The sequence below is a fragment of the Lepisma saccharinum genome, chromosome 3, assembly GCF_977018435.1.
Source record: "Lepisma saccharinum chromosome 3, izLepSacc3.1, whole genome shotgun sequence".
Classification (NCBI taxonomy): Eukaryota; Metazoa; Arthropoda; class Insecta; order Zygentoma; family Lepismatidae; genus Lepisma; species Lepisma saccharinum.
Window position 1 is genome coordinate 118898220 of NC_139231.1, and position 25246 is coordinate 118923465.

The window sequence follows — 25246 nt, forward strand, 5'->3', positions numbered from 1 at the left end:
ATGACCCTCTTCAACACTCAATGGTCTCTGGAGGTCAACATGGGAGGCTGGCCTGCATGCTTTTGAGTTGTACACATACCTTCACTATAACATTGGAAACAGTGGACAGAGGGGTGTTTAGGAGGGTGGAAATCTCACATACAGACTTCCTACACAAGTGGCACGCAACCAACTAAACACTTTGAAAGTCTGCGAGTTCCTCAGACCATCCCATACTGCTGTCTCACACTGTCTGCAGACTACTGAGTTCGCTGACTATGTGTTCCACGCGGTAGATGGAAGTACTGTGTCGCCCTCTATGATAAACACACGTTTCGCGGTGTGTCCGGATACTTTTGATCACACAGAGTATATTAAAAAAAAAGGTAAAGTGCTCCCCTGTGCTATGCACCATGCCATGAAAGCATGCATATAGGGGGTGTGGGGTTAGGGCCCCACACTTTCTTGATCACAGCCGAAGATGGGGGTGATGTGATCAGCACATGCCCCTGGCCACCTTTACCCCCCAGAGTTTCCTCCAGGTACCCACTTTATATGATGCTGGGTGGGCACCGGAGCCACTTGAACAGGTGGAAAAAAATCCCGTTTCTCCCCTGCCGGGGATCGAACAAGAGTCTCTCGCATGGTAGTCAGATGCCTAACAACCGAGCTACCGTGGCATCAAATTTCTATTATATATGATTAATATATACTAAATATATACAATAAGTAAGAATTGTAGCAGTAAACCAGATCAAATTTTCAGAATACACCACTGTGTCACAGTTTTGATTGATTTGCTTTATTGTACTTTGCTTCTTGTGGCACTTTTGGCTAATTTGCGAAGATAGGGATGTTTGATGAATGGACACTCACGAACATCCATGCCCAGGCTAGAATTCGTAATGTGCTAACCACTGCCACGGGGGTCAACACTGTGTCACAGTTATTTAGCAAATAATTCAATTCACTACTTTTATGAGACAGTAAACTTTTCGAGTCTGTCCCTCCAAAGTATAGCCCAAGTTCGATTCTGGACCCCCTCGCCCCCAAAAAATAGGTCCTATATTACAACCATGTAAGGAATGAAAACATACAAGCAGAATTTTGAATGTACACTGTAATTCAGGTGTTGATTAGTTTAGTAAATGCTCTTAACACTTGACATACATAAACTCTTCCTCTCTGTTCTTACACATGTAATTTATTGTAAGCAAGAGAAGAAATGAAAAACATAATATTAAACCAACATTTTTTTTATTTTGTATGAATAGATAATCATCATCAGTTACATTTTCCATAACATAAAAGCCATTATCACACAATCGATATGAAGGCTCCGAGACTTCTCTTCAAAGCTACATTTCAAAGATCCACCTTTTTAAGGCAAATGTTAAGTGTGAACAACAGTGGTCTTGCTTGGCAAAATATTTGTTCAGTTACTAGATTATTAGTATGTTCATGATTATAGATTTTCTGCAAATCAAAAGGCATATTTTAAGACAACTGGACCTAAAAAGTGACAAGTTGTTAACAAAGGCCATATATATGTGTGTGTGTTTAGACTAATCATGCCAATAGTGATATTCTGATGAACAAATTTAATATATTATGGCTACCTTCAAATTCATCAGTGACTATTCACGAAACTACCAAGGATCATTTTCATGTCAGTAGTAGGTCGATGAAATTATACTTAGGTCAAGTAATTAACATCTATACTCTTGGAATCTTGGATATATTTAGTGAAAATATAACTTGAACAGATTAATTGCTAATTATAAAGAATAGAATAATGTATAAAAATTTGTTAATACTAAAATGAATGCATGGAAAAGCGAACACAAAACACATTTGTAAGTAACCTACTGAATTATATCTTATTTGACAATTGCTTCTACGCGTGAGGCGTGTAAAGACTGGTAAGGAATGAAAACATAGAAGCAGAATTTTGAATGTTCATTGTAATTAAGGTATTGATTAGTTTAGTAAATGCTCTCAACACTTGACATACACGAATTCTTCCTTAAATTAATTCTCAAAGTTTCATTTTTCAAATTTACTCTCCCACAAACTATTCCCAAAGAAATTTGTGAACATAGAGGGCTCAAAGAATTTGTCATCGAGTATCTGATATAATTTGTATCCTCAAATTATCAATTTCTGACAGCGTTCTTGTACACAGATGGAACATTCAACTTAATTTTGCCAGTTGGGCACACAGAACTTCCTTTCTTTCTTTTCGTATATTTTGTGTAGTTATCAATGATGAATGATTTGTAATCTCATTTTAAACAGTCATTTATCATTTGTTGATTAGGCATTTGCACATATACTTAAAATCAACTTTGACATTAGACTAGTGAATAGAAAGCTTATAATTATAATTATAGGATAAATACATGAAAAGGGACAAAAAGGGAGAGGGGATAACTTTGAATAACAGAATTTGAAGAGAAGCCACTTTGCCTATAACAATGTTACCAATCTTAACACCCAAGATCTTTATGGAATCAATGTAGATAGATAACAACAGATGACACGTCACATGAAGAATATATGTATATATATATATTTCTGAAATTATACATATTGTAAAACATGGCAGAAACTGCTGTTTTTATGCTCATTCTACATATCTGTTTTCTTTTTTTATGTCTTGCATGGAGGCACTATTTACAACAGTGTGGCCTTCTCCACTCTCCTCCAAGTTAACAATTTAGTTTGTAAAGTAGAATTACACACAAAAGGCAATTAAATGTCTCTCGTTTCCTTTTTCTTGCTTGTCCGTCTTTCAATATACATCACAGTTAATAATATGACATGCATTTATTACATACACAACATTCAGAAGAAAATAGTCACTTGTCATTTGATAATTCACATTCACCCAATTTCTATTACAGAAAATTTATGGGACATTCATTTTTACAACTTGAGAAGCATTCATAAAGGGCATTACCAATGATTACAGACACTTGGGTATTAGGATCACTGCCTGCATTTAATTTTATTTTCCCATTTTTTTGTCTTAGTCCGCTGTCGCATTATCTTATTTAACATATTACGTCTTTGCATGTGAAAGTTGATAATTATTTACAGCTGACTGTTACACAAACTTTTCCAATGACTAAGTACAATTTCTGTGTTTGAAGTACTTGGTACCCTGTAGTAAATCAGCAAAGTAAGGATTTGAAATAAATTCTAGGCATAGAATTGGCAATTTTTGAAAAAGTTGGTAAATTTAATATTACAAAATCAGTGGTATTACCCTTCTAACATCAGAAAGCTACTTAATTCATTCACAAACATGTATATCTATGTGCACACACACACACGCACAGATGCCCACACATAAGTTTATTTACACCAGCACACAATAAAAATATTCTCTTAAAACTTGCAATATATGATATAACAATGGAGACCCTTTTTTAACAATCAGAAAAATACGCTCTAGTTAGTCTGGTTTAGATGCAATAATGTATTCATACAGCTACATATGCTAAGGGAAAAAACAGGGAAGTGTATGTAGAAATGTTTCTCTACCAGTCACAATCATGGTGTGAAGTACAGTAAAAGTTATACATATATATGCAATGATGCCTTTAATTAATTAATAATAAATAATTACTAAAATAGAAAGAAATGACAATGAATTAGAAGCATAATTCTTATACTGGCAAGTTAATTCTCTTTTCACCTATTCAAAAAAACCTACAATTTCCAAAGCGATCATCTTGTGTGTTTTACAGTGTATTTTTTATTGGATTGATATCTTATGAATAAATATCACTGCATAATTTCAGATATTTTAAACATAATACTGGCATCAGAAAAACAAAAAGCTCACTAAATCTAAAGCCCCAGAAAAATATTCTACCCTTAGTCCTATGATTGCATTTACCTAATGTAAATAATATGGAAAGACAATTGGAATACAGTCTAGTCTAAATTATTTAATAACTTCATGCTGAAGGTCTGTTGCCAGGTGTGTGTTTTTGTTCCAGAAGAATGACCAGGTCAGTAAAACACTTTTAAAGACAAATTGAAACTTTATGAGAGCAGTTTAGTTTGTTTTAAGGTAACTTATTTGGTTCACTGTTCAATATATATATTTTAGATCACTGAGAAGTTAAAGTTTGATTGTAATAATATGGAACTAAAATCTAAAATAGAAGACTGAAATTGAAGGTATAGAATTATCCATACTGATTTATACTTAAATCACATAATTGTTTTGTTATTTTATGTTGGCAGACTATTAATCTACTATATTTTTCTAAGATGTGAAAGTTATATGTAACAACATCGTTACTCTTTACATGTCATTTTAAAAGAATTATCTTTATATGTTCACTTTAAATTCTTGACTTTCAGCTGCAGATCTCTTCCTGGTCATTTACAACAGTCAAAAGAGAATCTATTTTATTATTATTTGAACCTTCAATTCTAGTCATGAATAGTATGTATAATTTTCATGCCCTGTATGATCTTTAAATACCAAGTTGTTCTCTTCACCATGCTATTATTCAAATTCAACAGTTTCTAGTGTTCTAGATATATATCATCTTCTTCATGTTCTAGATCTTAGAGAATTATCAACAACAATTATTTTAAGACCTAACCAAGTGTTCTTGAATGGCTTTTTCAATCCAAGTATGCTTCGAGAAAAATCTAAGGAAGATGTGGATGTTACCTCAGCGTTTAATCTTACACACAAACTGTTAACTTTATTTTCTTTTTAAATATTTGTCTTTAAATGTATGTTTGCTTCTCTCATAGAATGACAAATCACATAACTTACTGAATAAGTAATTTTAAATGACACTCAGTTATCAACTTCATTTCACATTTTAACAAAAGTTGCATCAGTAATGTACCTTGTGATATTTGCCTGCTTCAAGATTGCAGTACTCCCTTGACCACTTATGAATATACAAAATCAAAATATAAATTAATATGGAGCTACAAGTTTGGATTCTAATTTATTAATCTCAGCCACAATTCTTGAAGATGATTTAAAATAAGATCTACAGCATGCAGTAGCCTGTTCCTGATACTGTACAAATATATATGCATCCTCAACATGCATCAATCTGCTTATAACTTGATCACACACAAACGTAATCAAACGAATCCATTGAACAGTAGATAATTATTACTGCCTAAACTCCCCTTTAAATTATAGATCAAGTAGCTAATTTAAAGTGTGGATACAATATAACAAGTATAATTTTACCTTATGAAACCCTTAAAATTTTCCAAAGATATTAAAGACAAGCTCCCAATGATAAACAATCAAATTTTGACAAAAACTCTTCGATCTCTTGCTAATCTTCTTAACGTTTACATTCTTCTAACATTAATCAGATTAACTGACACATCTTCAAATACAATTGTGTCTTTCTTTTCAGTATATTAGTTTGCAGTGTAAATCATCATATTATGAGCTTTAAAACCTTTAAAGAAAATTATGAGAAAAATTATCAAAGTGTTTAAACGGCAGTGGGAGGATATGCATTACAGCAATTTTGACAACAATTCTGAATATAAGAGAGTTTTGGAAATTCAACATCATTCACTTTAAAGGAATCATCTCGGTGTGTCATTCAAATATGCATAGTTCACATTTGCAAGTTTGAAGATAAGGCCACTTTACAAAAACTTATTCTATGTATATATTCTAGTCTAAGGCAAAAAAAAAATTCAATAAATATTTTGGTTTGACATGCAACATGTACAGTTGTTGATAATGCACAGATAAATAACCTGGAAGACAACTACAAACATAGTACATCACATTTATCATTTAAAATAGCTACAAGGTTCAAAATACACATCATAAGCTCAGATTTGTCATAAATTTAGTTCTACAGGTGAAGAAGAAGCAAAAAGGTTATGTTTTTCAACTTATTTTTAATACGTTTTACTGAACCAGTATTGTGAATGTGCATACAAGTTGTCTCTATTTACAGAAAAGTTACTTTTTCATATTCACAATACATATATGTAGCAAATATAATTTTCTTCATACAGTGGCAATTTCTGCAAATGGGTTATGTTAGATCTATATTTCACTGCAATTTTTTTTGGTTTGATTTCATTTTTGTTATTTAGTGTCACTTTTTTTCTGCCACTTGTAGCTAATTCAACGATGAAGATGAGTGATGATGTAATGAAATTGATGAAGGGACACTCACAAAGAACATGTATGCCAAAGTTGGGATTTGAACCCATGTATTTTTCATGGCTGCCAAATAATCACCATATGGCTCTTTCATACTTAATTATAATGGAGGCTAACATATTGGAAAAGAGGCAATTTACAACAATGACTATTGCAGTTGTGTACAAGAGGACATATTTTTGCAAAAATTGTAACATTAACTCAATTTGGTAATATTGTAAGCTAGAGAAATTCACATACTGTGTTAATATTTTCCTAGTTAGTTTTAGAACCAAAGCAAGGGGCAGAGGTGTGGAATGTGCAAAATGCTACGCACACAGTGATTTGGAGTTATTTGCCATACAGCTAAGTGCTTTGATATTTGACAAACTTTTATATTATTAAAAATGGATTATCCTTCTTTCTCCCAATCTAATGTTGACTAAACAGTTCAAATTTTATTTCCATCCCAACAATAGTTGAAGTAATATTTGAATATCAATTAGCTGCTACGTTGCCATACTGACCGAGGCTTGTCGGTGGTTTCTAGTCAGTTGATTTTGACAAAAAAATGGTGTGATAGAATCTAACAAAGGCCACAGACACTTCCTTTCCATTATTCTATCCTGTTAGTCACAGAAACCTAATGATAGCAATGAAATCTTCAATCAATCATTTAGCTCTGGTAGAAATGACACAAAGACTTTCTTAGTTGCGATAACAATAGTCAATTGCATCTCAGAGCCCAAATTGTGCCAGATCTTTTCCTGTACCATATTTCATCTTCAACTAACTTCAATGTTCCCCTTAATATTGCATTTAAATTTAGTGTGTTACGATTCTTTGTGGTGACCCAAGTTAAGAAATGTATGTTAGCATTGTTAGGTATTCCTAAATCATGCCATTTTAAATAGAGAGTACTCATGCTGGAATATTTTGTTTAGATTACATACATATTCAAGTTGTATTTGGGGTCATGCCCAATACCGAACTGTATGCATTATGTATGCCATAAGAACTAGTCGCTGTTGCTCTGAAGGTACAAGCAGTTTATACGCTGGTTAAGTACATCTTTTATACATTATGATCAATTTTTATACCTTATATTGGTGATTAATTTGATTTATAAGGGAAGTTTTTGTTCTTAAATTGTCCAGATTAGTGACCATCTCATGAATTATTCTTCCTCTCTGTCTATGCTTTTGCTTTAGGCCTGAAGCTGTATTATTTTATTATGCATATGCTCAAATCACAACATAATATAAATGTATGTTTTAACCAAATACCATTTAAATTACCTTCAGCTTTATCAGTACACCAAGCAACTAAAGTTGAATAATAGGATATCCACAGCAAATATGCTATTATTAAAAACAATATTGACAAAAGGACCATAAACGGGACATTTTGGCAATGCCTTATTTAACTTGACATTCTGATAATCTCAGCATAACTCGTACACAAATATGTTTATTCCTTAGTTTAAACATCTAGACACTGTATGCCACATGTCAGATGATCAGTAAATAAATTCAATTGATTTTGGTGTTAATGTGTATACGTGTGTCTCATGCAGTTTTGTATATCTTTGACAAACTTAAATATTCTATGAACAAGATAAATACATAATGCAAAAATATTAAGTAAATCCTTTAATTTTAAAATTTTAAACAATTTCAATACAGTATCTTAAATTGCACACCGAACGAGGCTCCCAAAGAATCTGATATTTCGTAGTTTAGTTTCTTGGAAATTTCACATTGAAGATTTTATTCTTACATACATCCTTTTCCACTTTCTGACATGGCGGGAGAGTAACATATATTCTCATACATAGCATAAGTAGACATTAAAAAAATAGTTGCACTGACTTCTCAGATCAACCTATGAGATCAACCATGATCACAAAAATATGCAATCTCATCATTTTCTGAAACTGGTTAATAAACTGCACATCAACATATATTTTATCTGGTAAACACTATATAAAAAGAAAAATACTACACTGTATTATGAGTCTAGGCTTAGAAGAAAATATAGTACAATTATACAACTGGCTTTGTCTATGTTTCAAATATTTCTATGACTAGGTAATGAACAAATAAAAAACGTTTAAAAACTTTTTATCTAATAAACAATAAAATTCATCAAACAACTCTTTTATCTCAGATTTTTCTTTCATTGAAAGTACCACCCTAAGATAACATTAGCCATTGGAAGGAACTAATGCAAATCTTTACCACACAGTTGCCCATGCTTATCCTTACCTAATAAGGGAATGCATGCTTCTAGCATCCTACACATATGTTCAATGAAATTAAGTAGCAATATCATACTCTTCTATTTATTGAGTAAAAAAAATAATCCTTTTCCATGATCATTTAAAAATAAAATTAATGAAACAATTGATCATTTATATGCATTTGTCTCTACCATTCAATGATGCACGAGCAACAGATACACATTATACCTACATATTCATCCCTGTCAATGTAATAATCATTACAAGCTTCTTACAGATAACGCCAACATTTCTCCCCCTCACATTCGTTTAGGAATGATATAACAACCATACTTTTGCAACACTACTGAAGTACATAGAGCACACCTTTACACCAAGACAAGAATTGCGAGTAATAGCAAATTGAATAACCTACTATCAAAAATCCCCATCATCTGTTTCAACCAAAATACACCTGGTACTTGTACTGACTTGGCGTTTAGCACTCGCAAAACCAGCTCCTCTCACATCCCTCCAGGCTTGGGCAGGTTGGTGTCGTACGCCCTGATTACTTCGGATTGTGTTACTGCCCCATGTTCCTCTTGTGAGAAAGCGTAGCCATCTACAAATTGTTGACAAACATACTTATATATTCTTATGGAATTAAAAAGCACATATTTATTGAACCAAAAATATAAAAAAATTACAAGAAAGAAAAAAAATTCAAGTTCATTTTATGAAAAGGTAATGTACTGAAATCAATATGCTACAAAAATTATTCCGACTGAACAATATGTATTTTAAAGAAAAACTTGAATGGGTGAAAAAATAAATAATAATGGAGGTAAATTTCCTTGAAAAATGTAAAGCCAGACCTGATAACACACACAGAAGTTCCAAAAAAAAAATCATGGTCGTGAATATCAAATATGAAAAAATAGCAAAATTATTTCTTTCCTTCTTATTTATACCTCAGGAAGTTATTCAGATTGAACATGTTCATATGCCTGAAGAAAACTAGTAAACATAAAGAAACGAGGGGGGGGGGGGAAATAATTCTTGAATGCTGTACACATTCCCCCCACCTCCTTGAAACACTTAAATACATCATAACTATAGCAATGTTGATCTTCAATATATTACCATATAAACTTGAACCATGCATGCAAATTATGAAGAACTTAGCTATACTTATAACACAAATTTTAGTTTACAAGAACTACATATTGCTCAAAATTTGGTTTAAATTCTTCTTTAATTTCATCTGAATTAATAATTAGAATGGTAAGATGGCTAGCATGCTATTTGTAAAACATGTAAATATGAAAACTCAATAAGAACTATTTTCCCTGACGTTTGCAATGCTACTAAATAACTGTTCAACCTACAAGGTAATTATTCAACAAATGAAGAAAACACAAACACACAATTTAAATATCTATCCCATAAAAGAAGTTTTATTCATATCTTGGGAAACTTTAGATGTGGTAAGATGTTACATATACAAGAAATGTACTTACATATCTGCAAAATGGTTTAATATCATAACTATGAGTTCAATGTGGAAGGTGACTGCTCACCGAAATTAATTGAACAATAATAAAACATTTCACAGATACATAAGTACATTGTGTGCATATATAAAAAGAAGTTTTGTTGAATAAAAAATTGAATGAGCCCAAAACAATAAATCCAGGCCAAAGAGGAGAGAGAAAAAAGAGGCAACTTTACAATTTCACATATTTGGATATGTATTTCCATGGTCTCTTTATTATGCACTTTCGTGTTCAATATAGGAGTGTCCCTTGTTAGCCTTACAATGGCATTATTGTCAAAAAAATATTTATGTTGGGATCCTGGCTCTTAAGATAAGTATTGATTTACAAGTATTAAAAATCTCAAGTATATTAGCACAGCATATTGTGTACACGTATGCATATATATTGATTCTATATAGTTCTAAATGATCCTTTTACAGTGAATGGAATAGAGACATTTCATTCTAAATATTACTTAAAACCAATACTTTTTATATAATTAAAAAAAAAAATCTCCTTACAAGTGGGAGGTAAAAATGAACTGAACTATACAATGGTAAATGTAACAATTTTTCTGTAAGCAAATTATGATCAAACTTGAACCTGCAGTACTGTAAAGTTTTCCTTTGGACGCGCACAACATTGAAATATAGTGCTTTACATATTAGACAGAACATTGCTTGTGTGTGCATGTTGCGGTGTGTTTGATAGAAATGCAACCTTTGTGCCATGTGTACTTGAACAGTAAGGGCTTAGAAGCAGTATTCACAGCATCATGCTACCTTTGGGAGTCAAAGAGCATCAAGCAAGTTGTGCATAAAATAATTTCTTTTTGTCTTCTCTCATGTTTTCAACCTCAACAAATAGTTATTAGATATGGTATGTAATCAATACTGCTCTATTCATATGTTTCATATTTCTTTGTTGTTATAATTGGTCATCAATTATACAAATAAAAATATGTTTTCAAATGCCACCACACCCAACAAGAAGAGTTTTCACTGATCTGAAAATCAAGCCTTGTTAAATCACTCACAATAACTGATTACTGTGAGGAATAATTGTGACTCTGTCAGAAGCTTTAATGTAAAATACTGCCAAATGAGCATTAATTAAAAGTTATTGAACTTTTATGTGTAAACAATTTCTTCTTTTAATATTCTGTGCAAAATTCATCTTAAAAATTATTTCAGGCAGTACCAGATAAACAATTTTACTTGAATTACATTTCATGTCTGAGTACAAAAATTGTTGTTGTTAACTCGACAGACATCATTTGTGTAATATTCAGAGATTCAATGAAGGAAAAATGGCATAACATGCTCTCTAACTGCCTGCCTTTCTATCTACTTGCCAAAAGCAAGAAAGTTAAAAAGATTCAATTTGTACCACATTTCAGAAGCTCTCCAATGCTAGGTACTATCTTGTATTTCTGACACATATAGACACTACGAGTAAATTTAGTAGACAGCATTCAATGTCACCAGAATATTTACTGTGGGGTTGAGACAGATTAATTGGTAATCAGTACCATATTGGCTGATATAAGCAAATTGATATACTGGTAAATTTGTAACAATTTTACTGATCTAATATTTCTATAATTTTATAATTTGATGCAAACAAGGTCTGACATTTTGTTATTTATTTTAATGAATTTGACGGTACGATTCATGCATCCCGGTTTTGTAAAGTAAATGTTTAAATAAACAGTTTCTTCTTCTAAAGAATGAAAAAAAATATTAATTCACCTGCTTACATATATTATTTAAGATCCATTAAAATTCTTCATGGAATATTTGTAATTTGCTATTGACAAAATATTGGTAATGAGTATTTGTAAATTTTATGTTGGAATTTCATCAGCACTGCCAAAACATTCAGCAGGGCTATCCCTAATTTACAATATTAAAAATATTAACGCATTTAGATAATAGGAGTGTCGGTTTTGAGACTTAATTCTAAAATAATACTGTTTTTTTATGTAATAAAATTTGTTAGCAAAACCTATCTACATGGTACTTGCTCTATGTTAATCTTAAGCAGGTACCTAATCTGTCACAATTTTTATAGAGTCCTGAGGTTCAAAGTTGAACTACTGAAGGTTCTACTTAAACAAGAATGAGTCAAGACATCTTTTTTATAAATTTATATGCTCTTGAAACTAGACCTTCAAACTGAAGCAGTGTCCCTTAAGGGAACAGCCTCCCCCCCAGAAAAAAATCCTGCTGATATTCACAGATATCAGATATCTAATTGTCCCCTAAAGATAGGTTTTTACTTTTCCGTCCATCCCACTGTGTTTGAAGTCAATTTCTTCCCACCTTTCACATGTGTATCATTACTTTGTATGTTGCACGGAAATTCAAAACAAGGGTATTTGAATCAATGCTCCACCCCAAAAGTCAGAATGGTTGACGATAAGGGAGAACATTTTTACCACATATACTCATGCCTATTCAGTATTGACTGGAATCTATACTATGTTACATCCGGAGTAGTAGTTGAAGTAAATTCCGAAACGGATTGAGAGAATACTGATGTGGTAAGGTTAAAATTCATACCCATATTGGCATTTCAAAGTATAATTATTGCAAAATAAGTAGTAATAAACAAGAAAGAAGGTATGTTTTCTCACCACGATCTTATACACAGACTTATAAAGAACTGCTTACGAATCCTATATGGATGATTACTTCAGTGAAGGGAAACAGTGTAACGATATTATATACAAACCAGGCAAGGAAAAAATTGCTACTAATTATCATAATGCACATTTAAAATATAACCAATAGGACACTTGAACTGACCATTTCAAGCATGAAAAACCCTTTGCAGTTAGGGAAGCTTGCATATGAATGTATCATTGTAACCACGGCCACTCAAGAATTCCTCCACCTATTAATTTCCATTCCTTTAACATCATCTAATATTATATCGTGCTACCCAGATTTAAATACTACATTTTATTACACATGCATTCTTATGGGCTCATGGTATTATGCTATTTTCTTAAGATTTGCCATGTATGCTTGAATTCAATAGCTGTTAGTGAAGTTTATCAAGAGGGCCTTGATTGATTAAGTAATACATGTAGTTAAATGGTATCAATCTCATTATGCTCTGCAGGCTTCATTTTATATTTATTGGTCCATACTGGACTCCACACATATCCTTGTTCACTTTCCCTAACGTTCATGCAGACTTCCTCATAGAAAAATTCTCGTCTTCATTTACATTAAACTTACTATGTGTACCTTATGAGATGACTTACAATTTGCTGTACTTTCATTCTTCTAACAATCTTTTAAACCCAATCAAACACTTTAAAAATATGTTTTTCTGAGAGTTGGTTCACACACATGGACATCCTGCTGAAAAACTACTCTACTGTCCATAATTCAGCAATACATATTAAGTCAAAAATTATTTAAAAAATAGATTTAAAATTTTCATATGGGGACTCAGGGATGTAATAGCTTTATTTATTCTCAGAATAAATTTTTCTGCATATCATTTTGATTTTGTATTGGCCTTTCTATCAGATTACAGATGATTTGAATACATTGTTCCTTCACGTACCCACCAAATGAATGTCTTTAGATATAACAATTTTCTTGTCGACTGAGTTCATATGACTGTGCATATAATAAAACACTGTCTTCTTCCTCCATATTTCTGACAAATGTGTCATTCATATGAAAATGATAGAATAGGCATGGGCATGCAGAGTGGGCCACCCCCTCCCCCTCAGAAGATGAATGTCAGCCAATATTTCAAACATATAATTTGATTTCAGTCACAGTAATTTGCATTAAAAAGGACTGGTAATTGCAAGTAAGACTGGTACAGATCGTTGCAGGAAATTAGTGCCCTGTTTTGTGGGGAAAATGGCTTTATTGCCTCCCTCCCTTCCCATGGAAATCCTTGGAATAAATATTTACTATTGCTAACGAATGGGAACTTGTTTTCAATACAAGTATGAGACAAAATTATCACAACTGGTTGTACAAGTCCATTTTTAAAAGTCACGATTATGCAAATTATATACCACGTAAGACATTCAAACAATACATATATATATTTATGTTATATATTTTTTTGCAAATTGACAAAAAACTCTCATGAAATACATTATAATTTAAAAGGCACTTGTTGTAATTTAAAGTATTCAGTTACTTTTTTAAACTGTTTTAACTGATGTAGTATATAAAAATATGTAAGATATATCCACATTATATTTGAAATTGCTAGCTACCCATTCAGACTAACACAACAAATCTTAAGTAGTTACAATTCTTCTAACTACCCTAATCTATGTAACAAAAATACAAGAAAAATGATCACCCATCTGATACTTACGAGACAGCTCAACTTCCATATTTACCCGAGTAGTTGTTCGTTTGAAGACATTCTTCACGTTCTTCAGAAGCCTGGCTGTTTCAGTCAGTCTGAAAGTGTCACTGGTAGTCATTCCTTCAGAGCTAAACAAATGACTGAGTGGGGTACTGGTATCTACAGCCAGCTAACTCTTTTATACTATTTTATCCCAATGCATGGTTCCACACAATATTAGTTTGCAACTCACAACATACTAAATTGAAACATTTCCACTCTCCACATGGCATAAATTGAAACTACTGCTAAGCAATATGCACTGAAATAATGAAAATATTGCTTGAGATGCTATTGGTGTTTTATTCCATGTAAGTCTTACATTTTTGCACCCTGTTTTGTCTTAATTGCAATTGAAGTAAAGTTAAAATACCACACTTGGTACCTAGGTTTGATACTCACTAATATAATGACCATTAGCATAACTCACGGTTCTTTTCTACGTTCCCATGACTTGGCAGTTTGTTTTTGGTTTTTGTTATTTAGCATCACTTTTCTGCCAGTTTTGGCTAATCGTGACGATGAGGATGAGTGGTAATATGATGAAATTGATGTAGGGACACTCACAAAGAATACCCATACGAGGCTGGAATTCGAACATGGGATGCCTGGCATTGTAGCATGTTGTGCTAACCACTTTGGCACAGAGGTCGGCAATTTGGCGGTTTGTATGGAATGTGTTTGCCTTTTGGATAGATTCCCAGACAAGCAAAGGAAATTGGCCCTCTCTTTCTTCTTCTTCTTATTATTTACTATTTTACTCATTCAGGTAACATTTTCAAGTAACAGTCATGATTTAATTCTATAATATACTTCTCTTATTACTGTTTTGGTTTCCCGATTAGCCTTAATGTGCAGAAAGTTTACTTAAAACATAAATTCCTCTCTTTCAATGATGTATTACATACAAGGATCACTGAAAAGGAGGGTGTAAGAATCACCCACTTCGCACACTGAAACATGTCAGAAGATTTGTCATGAAGTTGAAATGTGATACAAAGGGTTATGGATCCTTGGTAGGGTGACATCTGACCACCTGGCAAAAGGACTAAAAATTGAAAAATTAAATTATATATCTGTTGGCAGAGCCTTGAATTTTGACATGCATTTTTAGAAAACATCCATAAATAATTTTACTTCATGAAATGGTAAATTTATGGTGGATTGAAACAAATCAAGCCCCCCCCCCTAACTTTCTCTGGAGCCATATCTTTTCTCTCTGCTTTCAACATTTGCTTAGATTAAACATGTTTAAAAGGTGTAACTGTGGAAAACAGTTCTAACACTGCCACCACAGTGATCACCAGCAGTAAGCATGAACATTTTTTTGTACTTTCAAGCAAATCAAATTATATGCCTTATAAGATTTTTATTCTTAGAAAAAATAAAATTACAATATGATTTTTAACCACCGAAACCCCAAAAGCAAATATCCTTTCTTGCTTTCCTCTTAAGCTTGTGTGTTTTCAAGCAACATTTTCATTCTATATTTATTTGTATATTATTAAACAAAACTGTTATGCCATATCAAGCACGTCTATTAAGATTCATATTATGATGACATCTGCTGTAAGTAGTTAGATTAGACAAAGATATACTGATTTTCTAAATGTTAAATACTCCACAAATTACTGTCCTTATTAATATATATATACTATTAATGGACACGACAATAACAACCAAACCTAGTTACTGCAAACTAAATGTGATATTGAAAAGACATTATGCTGAATACAAAAATTAACGCATCGTCAATAGAGCCAACGGTGCATTCTGCCTTTACAAACACAGCTTGTGTGGAAACAATGCATTGTGACATGATAGTATAGAAAGTAAAAAACAAAATAATGTACCGCTAAAAAGGTACACTATTTCTTAACATGATCCAAAAAGTTAAAAATCTACTACGTCAAAACACATACCGCAAAGCAAAGGAAGGGTAAAAAAAAAATCAACAGATAAAAGGTGTACCAAAGAAAATAAAACAGAAACAACCAATCCAACAAACAAAATAAAAGCTCTTTAGGAACTGGGTACTTACACCTGGTTAGCTGTTCCAGCGCATGCAGGGTGCTGAGAAATGGGGAAAAGTATTACAACTGTTACCAAACAACCACAGCAAGAATGGCACTTTCACTTATCAGCTATGACCAAACACTGCAAAATACAATAGGTTTCAGAAGTGCAAAACAAACATACAGGAGCTATGAAGGAGATGAAACACAGATGCTATATTTTTTTCTTTCTTTTCTTTTATATGCTTGCTTTAGTTACCACAGAGCTCAAGTGATCTCGTAGTCTGAGCTTTCGCTGCTTACAATATACTACTATGCATAGGGAAATATTATTCAGTGTGCTGTACGAAACTGTGCTTGTGTTTAGTGTTAAATATACTCCAATTTTCATCAGACCTTGTCACTCTGTGCAGGTAGCAATTTTCACAACTAAACCCACACAGAAAGCTGACGTGCCATTTGTAACACATGTGCTTAGTCCCATACAGCGCACAAATCACACACACATCCTGTAATGTATTTGCGATGTAAATGGAATATTGCAACATTTCTGCAATGACTGAGATTAAGTGTGCTGTATGGAGAAAGATCGATGACAAATTGGAAAAGAAGAGTGTAGGAAGAAACAAGACTGGTGTACATGTGCTTCAGCGAGTGTTACTTTGTGATCTCTCTGTATTGTTGTGGAAGGAAAGCAGAAGCAATAGTTTTGCTCTGGGAACAGAACTACAGATGCATACTGCTGCTACCACATACCACCCAGACCATATTCACACCATTAAGCACAGTTTTATCTACCATAAGCTCGCCATTTGAAATGTTAGTGAACATGGCAAAGCAATTAGGTTGTAAAAGGGAGCACAAAAAACCTCCGGCATGAAGAGGAAGGGAGCATAATTATATTTTTCATTAAAACATTACCAATTTGCCCATACTTCTGTAGTAATAAAGGACATTGTACGCAAGAAGTTTAATGTAGGTCTATTCATTTATGTACTTCTCCCTTCATTTCATGGCAGATATAGGTTTCTTGCAACATATAATATATGCGCATGCATGTACATGTAGTGGGAAGAGTAGAAATAGACAGAGAGAGAAAGAGAGACAAGAATTATTGTGAGCAAGCATATATTATTTTACAGCATCCAAGACATTCCAAATAATTGAAAATATTAGTCCAATACTAGCCAATGCAAAACGCTTCTAACTGTTTCACTACAAAACCTTTAGTGTACTGAACTCAGGTTTTCAAAATATTGTGAGAGACTTTTCCAATTTTCTTGTAGCTTTGTCAGATGCAGGAAATTTGGTAAAATCGACTGTAATATTTCAAAAGCGTGTGTAACAATGAATGAGTTAATTTGTATTGATTACCTTCATTCATGCAAACACAAAATCAACTTCTTTGGATGCAACCTTTCAGGAATTTTCCCTATAATTTTAAAATTTATAACTAATGGTGAAGATCCAATATTCACTGCAATAATCAGTTTTGACCATGGCCATTTATTACGGGTATCGACAATGGAACTAACTGGCTTGCATTTAGTCACTAAAGGTTGCCACACATGGAAATGTCTGACTTGTCCTGACCATAAACAAGCCATGCTGGAACTCACAATTTCAGCTTTATGAACTGTAACCACCAATGCAGTACTGTACTCACCAAAATTCATCCAAAGCGATACTATATTTTTTTACACATTAATCATTCATTAAGTATTAATGAATGGAAAAAATGCTCCTCCCTTTGCCTGCCAATTTCTCCAACATATATTTCTCAAAATTCTTTAAAATATTTACAATACTGAATATAACATAATCTGTGGTGCAATAACCCTTGAGGGCCAAGGCCTACCTAATGACTACCGGCCTCACTCACAGATGCCTCAACAGAGGTGGACAATCATTGAACTAGTTACGGGGTGATGTGTAGTCAGCACAACACCCCCCAACCATTGTTGTAGGTTTCCGTGACCACGTTACGCTACTCGTATGTAGCTTCCCAATATCCTCACGATGTTGGGTGGTCACCGGTCCCATTCACTGGTCAAAATCTCAGGAGAAAAGTTGTTATGCTACCCTCAGGAGACTTGAACCAGCTCACGCCCCATAACCCGAGCCCAAAGTCTGGTGGATTAGATCGCAAGGCCACAGTGCGGGACTTACAATACTGAAACCTCATATTACTCAGTACATCCACAATAAACATTTAAGATATCATAAAGAGTAGCGATTCCCAAAATGTCAGAATTCACGAATCACTGAAATTTTCTGACAATTCAGGAGTCCAAAAAGTCAACATTTCACAAATGTCTCACTGACTGTTTTCTGAGGGGGGGAAAAATACAAAATTCCACCAAGTCCTAACATTTTGAGATCCCAAAAATCAAGGTTATATGGTGCGTTATGTTTTAGGGTCATGCAAACTGCTATTTATTATATTAATAGGGTTACAATTAAGCTGTAAGGTATTTTCTTATAAACAGTATTAATACAAATAATGACTTGACACCGTATTATCCACATACCTATCATGTGACACCACTGTGCAGGCTTTAAGAAGGCATTGGCTCAGTACATTCTGTGCACATGTACCTTTCATTCTGGGCATAACACTGGCTATACACAGTCAGTTTTGGCATAAACAGTCAAACTGACAAGCCACCATGACAGGCATGACCACATGCGGCAACCTTGACACCAGTTTGTATGAGGCACACAACATGTGAGAACATTAAATAAACCCACTGCAAAAAATCACATGGGAAAACAAACATCAGCACTGGTAAAAAAAATGGCAGTAGCACATTACAAGGAAACCACGATTATTTTGTTACGGTTTTTTACGTAAATGCTGGGCAACAATAAACTAAATAGTTTTCTCTATATATTTTTTTCATGTAGCATTCCAGCTGAAAGAGGAAGAAATTACCGCTCTTTCATATCGTCAATAATTGTTGAAATTTTACTGTACTGCCAATGGCATATACTAGGGTGAATCAAAAAGTACCCGACCCATGTTCCTGTACTAAGACAGATAAAATAATCACGCTTGGTGGCACCACTGTCTGGAATGTTTTCTTCACACACCAGAAGCAGTCGTGCTTCAGCTGGTTTAGTATGCGAGTAGTCACAGTGTGAGTATGGCACGTCGTATTGAGGTGGCGACCAACATTGAGGTGAACTCTGTCGTCCGATTTTTGTGGGTACAAAGGCATATCGGAGTGAAATCCATCGCCAAATTGTTGAGGTGTATAGTGAGAATGCGATGTCACGCTCCATGATCGCAAAATTGTGCCAGATGTTCGAAGAGGGAAGATTGAACGTGAATGACGAATTGCATGTCGGGCAGCCTGCAACTGTGAACACTATTGACAACGTGGAGCGTGTGAATGCAATCATTGCTGCTAACCGCAGCATGAAAATTAAAGAGATTGCAAGTGAACTGAACATATCCTATGGTAGTGTGTCTATGCTGATTCGTGATCAGATGAGTTATCGTAAACTGTGCTCTCACTGGGTACTGCGCTTGTTAACCGACGGGCACAAAAATCAACGTCTTGATGCTGTGCTGTCATTTCTTTAGCATTATTCCATGGATGGTCCACAGTTTCTGAACAAAATCATCACAGGAGATGAGTCCTGGGTGCACCAATACACTCCCAAGACAAAGAGAGCATCCATGGAATGGAGACACAAGGATTCACTACCACCAAGAAAAGCCAAAACCTGTCCAACGGTTCGAAAGGTCATGCTGACGATCTTCTTCGATTCCGAAGGCATTGTTTACAGTGAGACTTTAAAGAAGCTGAGAAAAGCCATTAAAGATCGAAGACCCGGAAGATTGAGTGATGGGGTTGTTGTTCTTCACGACAATGCTACCCTCCCATACAGCTGGTGTCACACAGGATTTACTGCAGAAATTCAAGTGGGAAGTGTGGGCTTATCCTCCCTATAGCCCAGATTTGGCACCCTGTGACTACCACTTTTTCGGTCCTCTCAAACAAGACCTAGGGGGTCAGTGTTTAGCGTCAGATGAGGAAGTGCAGGAAGCGTCTCAAAGTGGTTCAAAGAAATTGGATGGAATTTTTACACACAAGGAATCCTAAAACTGGTCACACAATACAAAAAGTGCTTGGAACACCTTGGTGACTACATTGAAAAACTTAAATGTTCATGCGTTTTCGTCCAATATTTGTTTGTTTTTTACAGGGGGGTGTAACTTACTTTTTGATTCACCCATGTATTACAATGAAGAAGTATAAGTTTGAGCTGAATCTTTGCAATTAACCTAAGAGGTAGAAAACAGATGTAAAATAACCAAACTAGAAATATAATTAAGCTGAAATGCTATTCTATAATCAATTACACATTTATATAATGTATGTTCTTCATCAAACATACCTATTTTAAAAATATACTTCAAAAATACTACTCATCGATTTGTAGTTTTGCTAAAAAAAATGATGATCAAAGTATGTAGACGTAGAAGTAATTTTTATTTCTTCAATTACTCGAAAACCCACTCATGCACTGTGATGAGAAAATATTTTTCGTGTGCTCTGCATGCTTGCATTCTATCTTACTATGCATTTTGTTTGCGTGTCTACATTTTAAAATAGTGATCAAATATGGATGGCAATGCATTTGCATTCAGTGTTTGGCCATATTGTTTTTTCTTTTTTTAATATATAAATTCTGGTAATAATGATCCAATTGATCTAATGTCAAAGTAGACAGAAGCCAATTTCTGCTTATCAATTCTGGGGAAAATGTAAGATTAAAAAGAAAAAATATCTGGATGCTTTCCTTCACTTCCCAGCATCAACTGGCATAGCACTAGACTTTAATTTACTTGTAGTTTATATGCAATATATAATTAGGAACTTCAAATTATATAATTGTATAAGGAAAAGCATTCAAACTGATAACTGTGCATGAGCCCATAAAATAAATTTTGGGACATGAAAATTGTTAAAATGAATGAAAAAATGTTTTGAAAGTTGAGCTGGAACTAAATATTATAATGCTGTCTAATATATATATATATACATACACACTTATAAAATGATTTAACTTGCCCACACAAAAGCCTTGTCGCAATGGGAATTCAACAGTATATGCCATCCATTTTGTTCTTCCAAGATTAAATCATTTGTACTCTAATGAATTACACGGTTACTTATGATTTTTGAAAAAAGAAGATAAATATGCATTTCAAATTCTCCTTACTCATCAAGAAGAATATTTGCATGAGTATTAACTACATAATCTGGAACGTAGTGACATTAGTAAACCAATGTCTGTTAGAAAATTTCAGCAACGAGGCTTGCAAATCAATGAAGCATTCTCAAAATTTGCTTTCAAAAAGTATTGCACAAATTACAAGTACAAAATCAATACAAGCTTGGGTGATCTTTTAGTTTCATAATATGAACTGAATCTCTACAAAGCTTGCATATATAATACAGTAATATATTATACAATATGTTTGCTGGTTTTGTTTTGGGATATTTACATTTCAGATCTACTAATTACCAGTTAATTGTTTAAAGTGGTTCTGTCAAATAACATTTCCTACTGACATAAAATATTACAAAAATTTTAATTGTATTCACTACATTTTATTGCATGTAATGGATGGGTAGTTGTACACAGATAATAATTCTGTGAGAAACAATTGTAGCTCTATTCAAGTTTTTTTTTTAAAAAAAAATACTGTCTTTTCAGCAAAACTTGAAATTTATATATTATTAAATCTATCTGACTGAATCAACTTAACAAATCTCTTGATATAATGAAGAAGGAAATACAATTTCCATATGATTGTGTTTTCCAGTGCAAGTGATATAGTTTTGTAGTACTTCATCATACTTGCCTATGACACTTTGTTCTTTTTCCCCTCTTAGAATATAACCATAAAAAGATTAACAGAATAAAAATGAATAATAATGGAATATATTGCCCTATCAGTTAAATCTTGGAGTATGTGGATCAGTTGCTGCCAAGTTCCTTCTAAGAAAGGTGGTAAATTTTTTAAGGCAAAGAGATAAATGTCAAGGGTAAGCAAATTATCTCATTTTATGTTTGTAAAACATTGAAGCATATCATCAGTTATGTCTCATCTAAGTTAGGACGACTAAAAAAATGTCCTCTCCACGTGAGCATAAATGTACACATAAATCACTAAACAAGAAAAAGAAGGAAATTTGAAGCATGAAACTAGGTTACAAAAACAAGAGGCAACAATACTTCTAAACTATTTTTTCCATTTTAGGAACATAAAAGCAGACACCCTTCCCCTTCCCTCAAAAGCAGCAAGTAGTTTCAGTTGGTAGAACTTTCTACAGTATTGTCTAACTCCTTGATAAGCAAATGCAAAAGATTAACAAACGGAACTAAGGATGTAGATTTACTATTTTGGCAGGTATCTACATATCATTTCACTGATTTTTGGTAGCTGATATTCAGAAACATTTAGACTAAGAGAGAGTATTCACGGCTTGTTTCAAACAAAAGATATCTGCAGAAAAGCTATTGCAATAAAATTCCTCACTCAGTATTGCACCTTGTCCATATGTTAACTCTATAATACACTAAACTAATCTACATTTATTAGTTTGAAGATTATCTTTATGTTTCTGAGGAATGTTACCACCAAGGATTATCATTACAACTCCTAACTGCAGGATCTACCTAATCAGTTATATTTTATGGAATATTTAATAATTATTTAAGATAATCTGAGCCCTTATTTTTCCTTTCTAAAACATACTGAATATGTGCAGATTTGGTGGACATGCAAATTTCTTCAGAACATAATATAAATTGTCCCAACTAAACTCCATGCCGCAACAGCCCTTTGAGGGTAGACCCTGCCAAGTGGATGGTTTGTGGTCAGTGCATCGAGTCCCATCACCACTGTTGTCTGTCATTTGAGACTAGAGTCCACTACTATTGCTTTAAATAGTTCCCAACACCAACATTTTTAAACTCCACCAGGGGTTGAACCAGAGACCGTTCCCGCAAAAGGCGAGACCACTAATCATTCATCTAAGCAGGAACTCATATAAATTGTCTACAATTGTATATATGTGACAGTGATATGAGAAATCGTGATTTGAAAATGTTTAGACTGGGCCATTTATATCAGTAGACAGACAGGCAGACACTATTTCTGGCATTTATTTCAGGTAATCAATAAACTCCACGATTAATCACAACTTGAGAGTATTTCAACTTAATTATCTCTTGTGCAGCAGTAAATAACTATTGCTGACTGACATTTTTTCATCTTTGGCTAAAAACAAAACAGCAGTGAAAAAAACCTTCAACAATATCAAAGTTCAAAGTGTATGTAATTAAGTTCTAATCAAATGCTCCAAGTTATATAAACACAGATGTTATCCAGGAAAGGACCTACAGTTTTGTGTGCATTCTACGAGAGTGAATTTCCACTGGAGCCAAACCTGGAACTACTTAAGCTACCAGATCTAATGTATTCAATTTCACTAAAAGTTTCATACACTTCTGAATATTATAAAAAATCAGTGAAATGTAGTATACTCAAACAATGAAGCAAACAATACAATCAAGAGAAAGTATTTACAAATGAGACAGACGATTAGAATTAGAAATTGAGAAAATTAAGCTGCATAATTTATAAGAAGTGAAACTTACGAAATATGTATTAAGAATGTAGCCTGAATGTGTATTTGAATGATAAACTGAATTCACCACCACCACATTATAGTAAAACGATAAGTAAAAGTACTTCTCAATGCATAAGAAATCATATGAACCCTGAGGTAATTAAAAAACTGAATATATGAATAATTCACTTAAAATATACAAAAATATCATGTTTATAAATTTAACAAGAAACAAAAACTGCCATAAAATAAAATGTTAACATACACTTTTAAAGTTTTTATGAAGTCATCTTCATTTTTTGTGAGGTCATACATGCATTTGTCATTATTTTCCTCATATATCCTTACACATTCTCAGCATGTTGCACTTGGTATGATGATCCCACATTTACTGAAGAGGACTTAAGTTAATTTTAAGACAATATTTAAAACCTCTCTAAGTCGCAAAAAGTAATATGTATGTTATTGTTAAGGTGAATAGCAAATTTAACAAATTTTCTCATGTTACCATACAAGCAAGATATGTCAACATTTTTAACCATTTGCAATGATTCATTCTTGCAAGAAGAAATATAACTTAGTATGAGAACATAAAATTCTTAATTTTCTTATGTTGCTAATTTGTTAAAATAATGAGTATTTTCAACATATTGTATATTCAATTTCGTACCATGAATTTTTGAATAGATCATTTCCTTGAGCATATTTCGATTAATGATTTACAATTAAATATGAAATAAACCTGTTCATCTGCAAAATTTCTTCTATAAGTAGAAAATATTCTGTCCCTAACAAGAACTCTTGTTTTAGCTACCTCATTTCATGTATATGTCAATAACTCTAAGTATGAAACCAAAATTACTTTCTAATATAGAAAGTAATACATAAACATGTAATAGATTTTTTGACCAATCCTAGCTCAATGAGCTTGAAGTCACTCTTTCCCTCTCAGATGAAATGGATACAAAGAAAAAATTTACAACAACAATGGATGGTCCTTGCAACAACAAACATGCAACATCAACAAACTGTATAACTTAAATATACCCATGCAGTTCATTTTTGGAAACCAATGAAAGAATTACAAATACACTTTGATAAATTTTTGCAAAATGATTTTAAACAGGTTGTAATAATGTATTGAATTTAATACTGATAGATTAAAATATGACTTAATTCAAATGTACATAAAAGAAAACAGGGTCAAGTAAATGAAAATGCTTTCATGATTGTTAACAAGCTAAAATTCAGCTGTTGGTCAGTGGTGCCACATA

The 25246-nt window shown here is 33.1% G+C and overlaps 1 protein-coding gene across 18 annotated transcripts in view; it reads right to left on the reverse strand.

The window, feature by feature from the left end:
- Positions 1 to 5325: 5325 nt before the first annotated feature.
- ATP8A (ATPase phospholipid transporting 8A1) overlaps positions 5326 to 25246 on the reverse strand; it is a 293688-nt gene continuing 273767 nt past the window's right edge. For 12 of the 18 annotated variants that reach the window (XM_083119296.1, XM_083119290.1, XM_083119280.1 and 9 more), the window contains 2 exons: positions 14270 to 14391; positions 5326 to 8991 (listed from right to left, as the gene is read on the reverse strand). In XM_083119296.1, the coding sequence (XP_082975422.1) occupies positions 8894 to 8991; positions 14270 to 14391 (220 nt within the window). In that variant the 3' untranslated portion in view covers positions 5326 to 8893. Of the gene's footprint in view, positions 8992 to 14269; positions 14392 to 16343; positions 16376 to 16431; positions 16460 to 18961; positions 19068 to 25246 lie in introns of those variants that run through there. The other 6 variants (XM_083119286.1, XM_083119285.1, XM_083119294.1 and 3 more) reach the window with 6 other exon arrangements.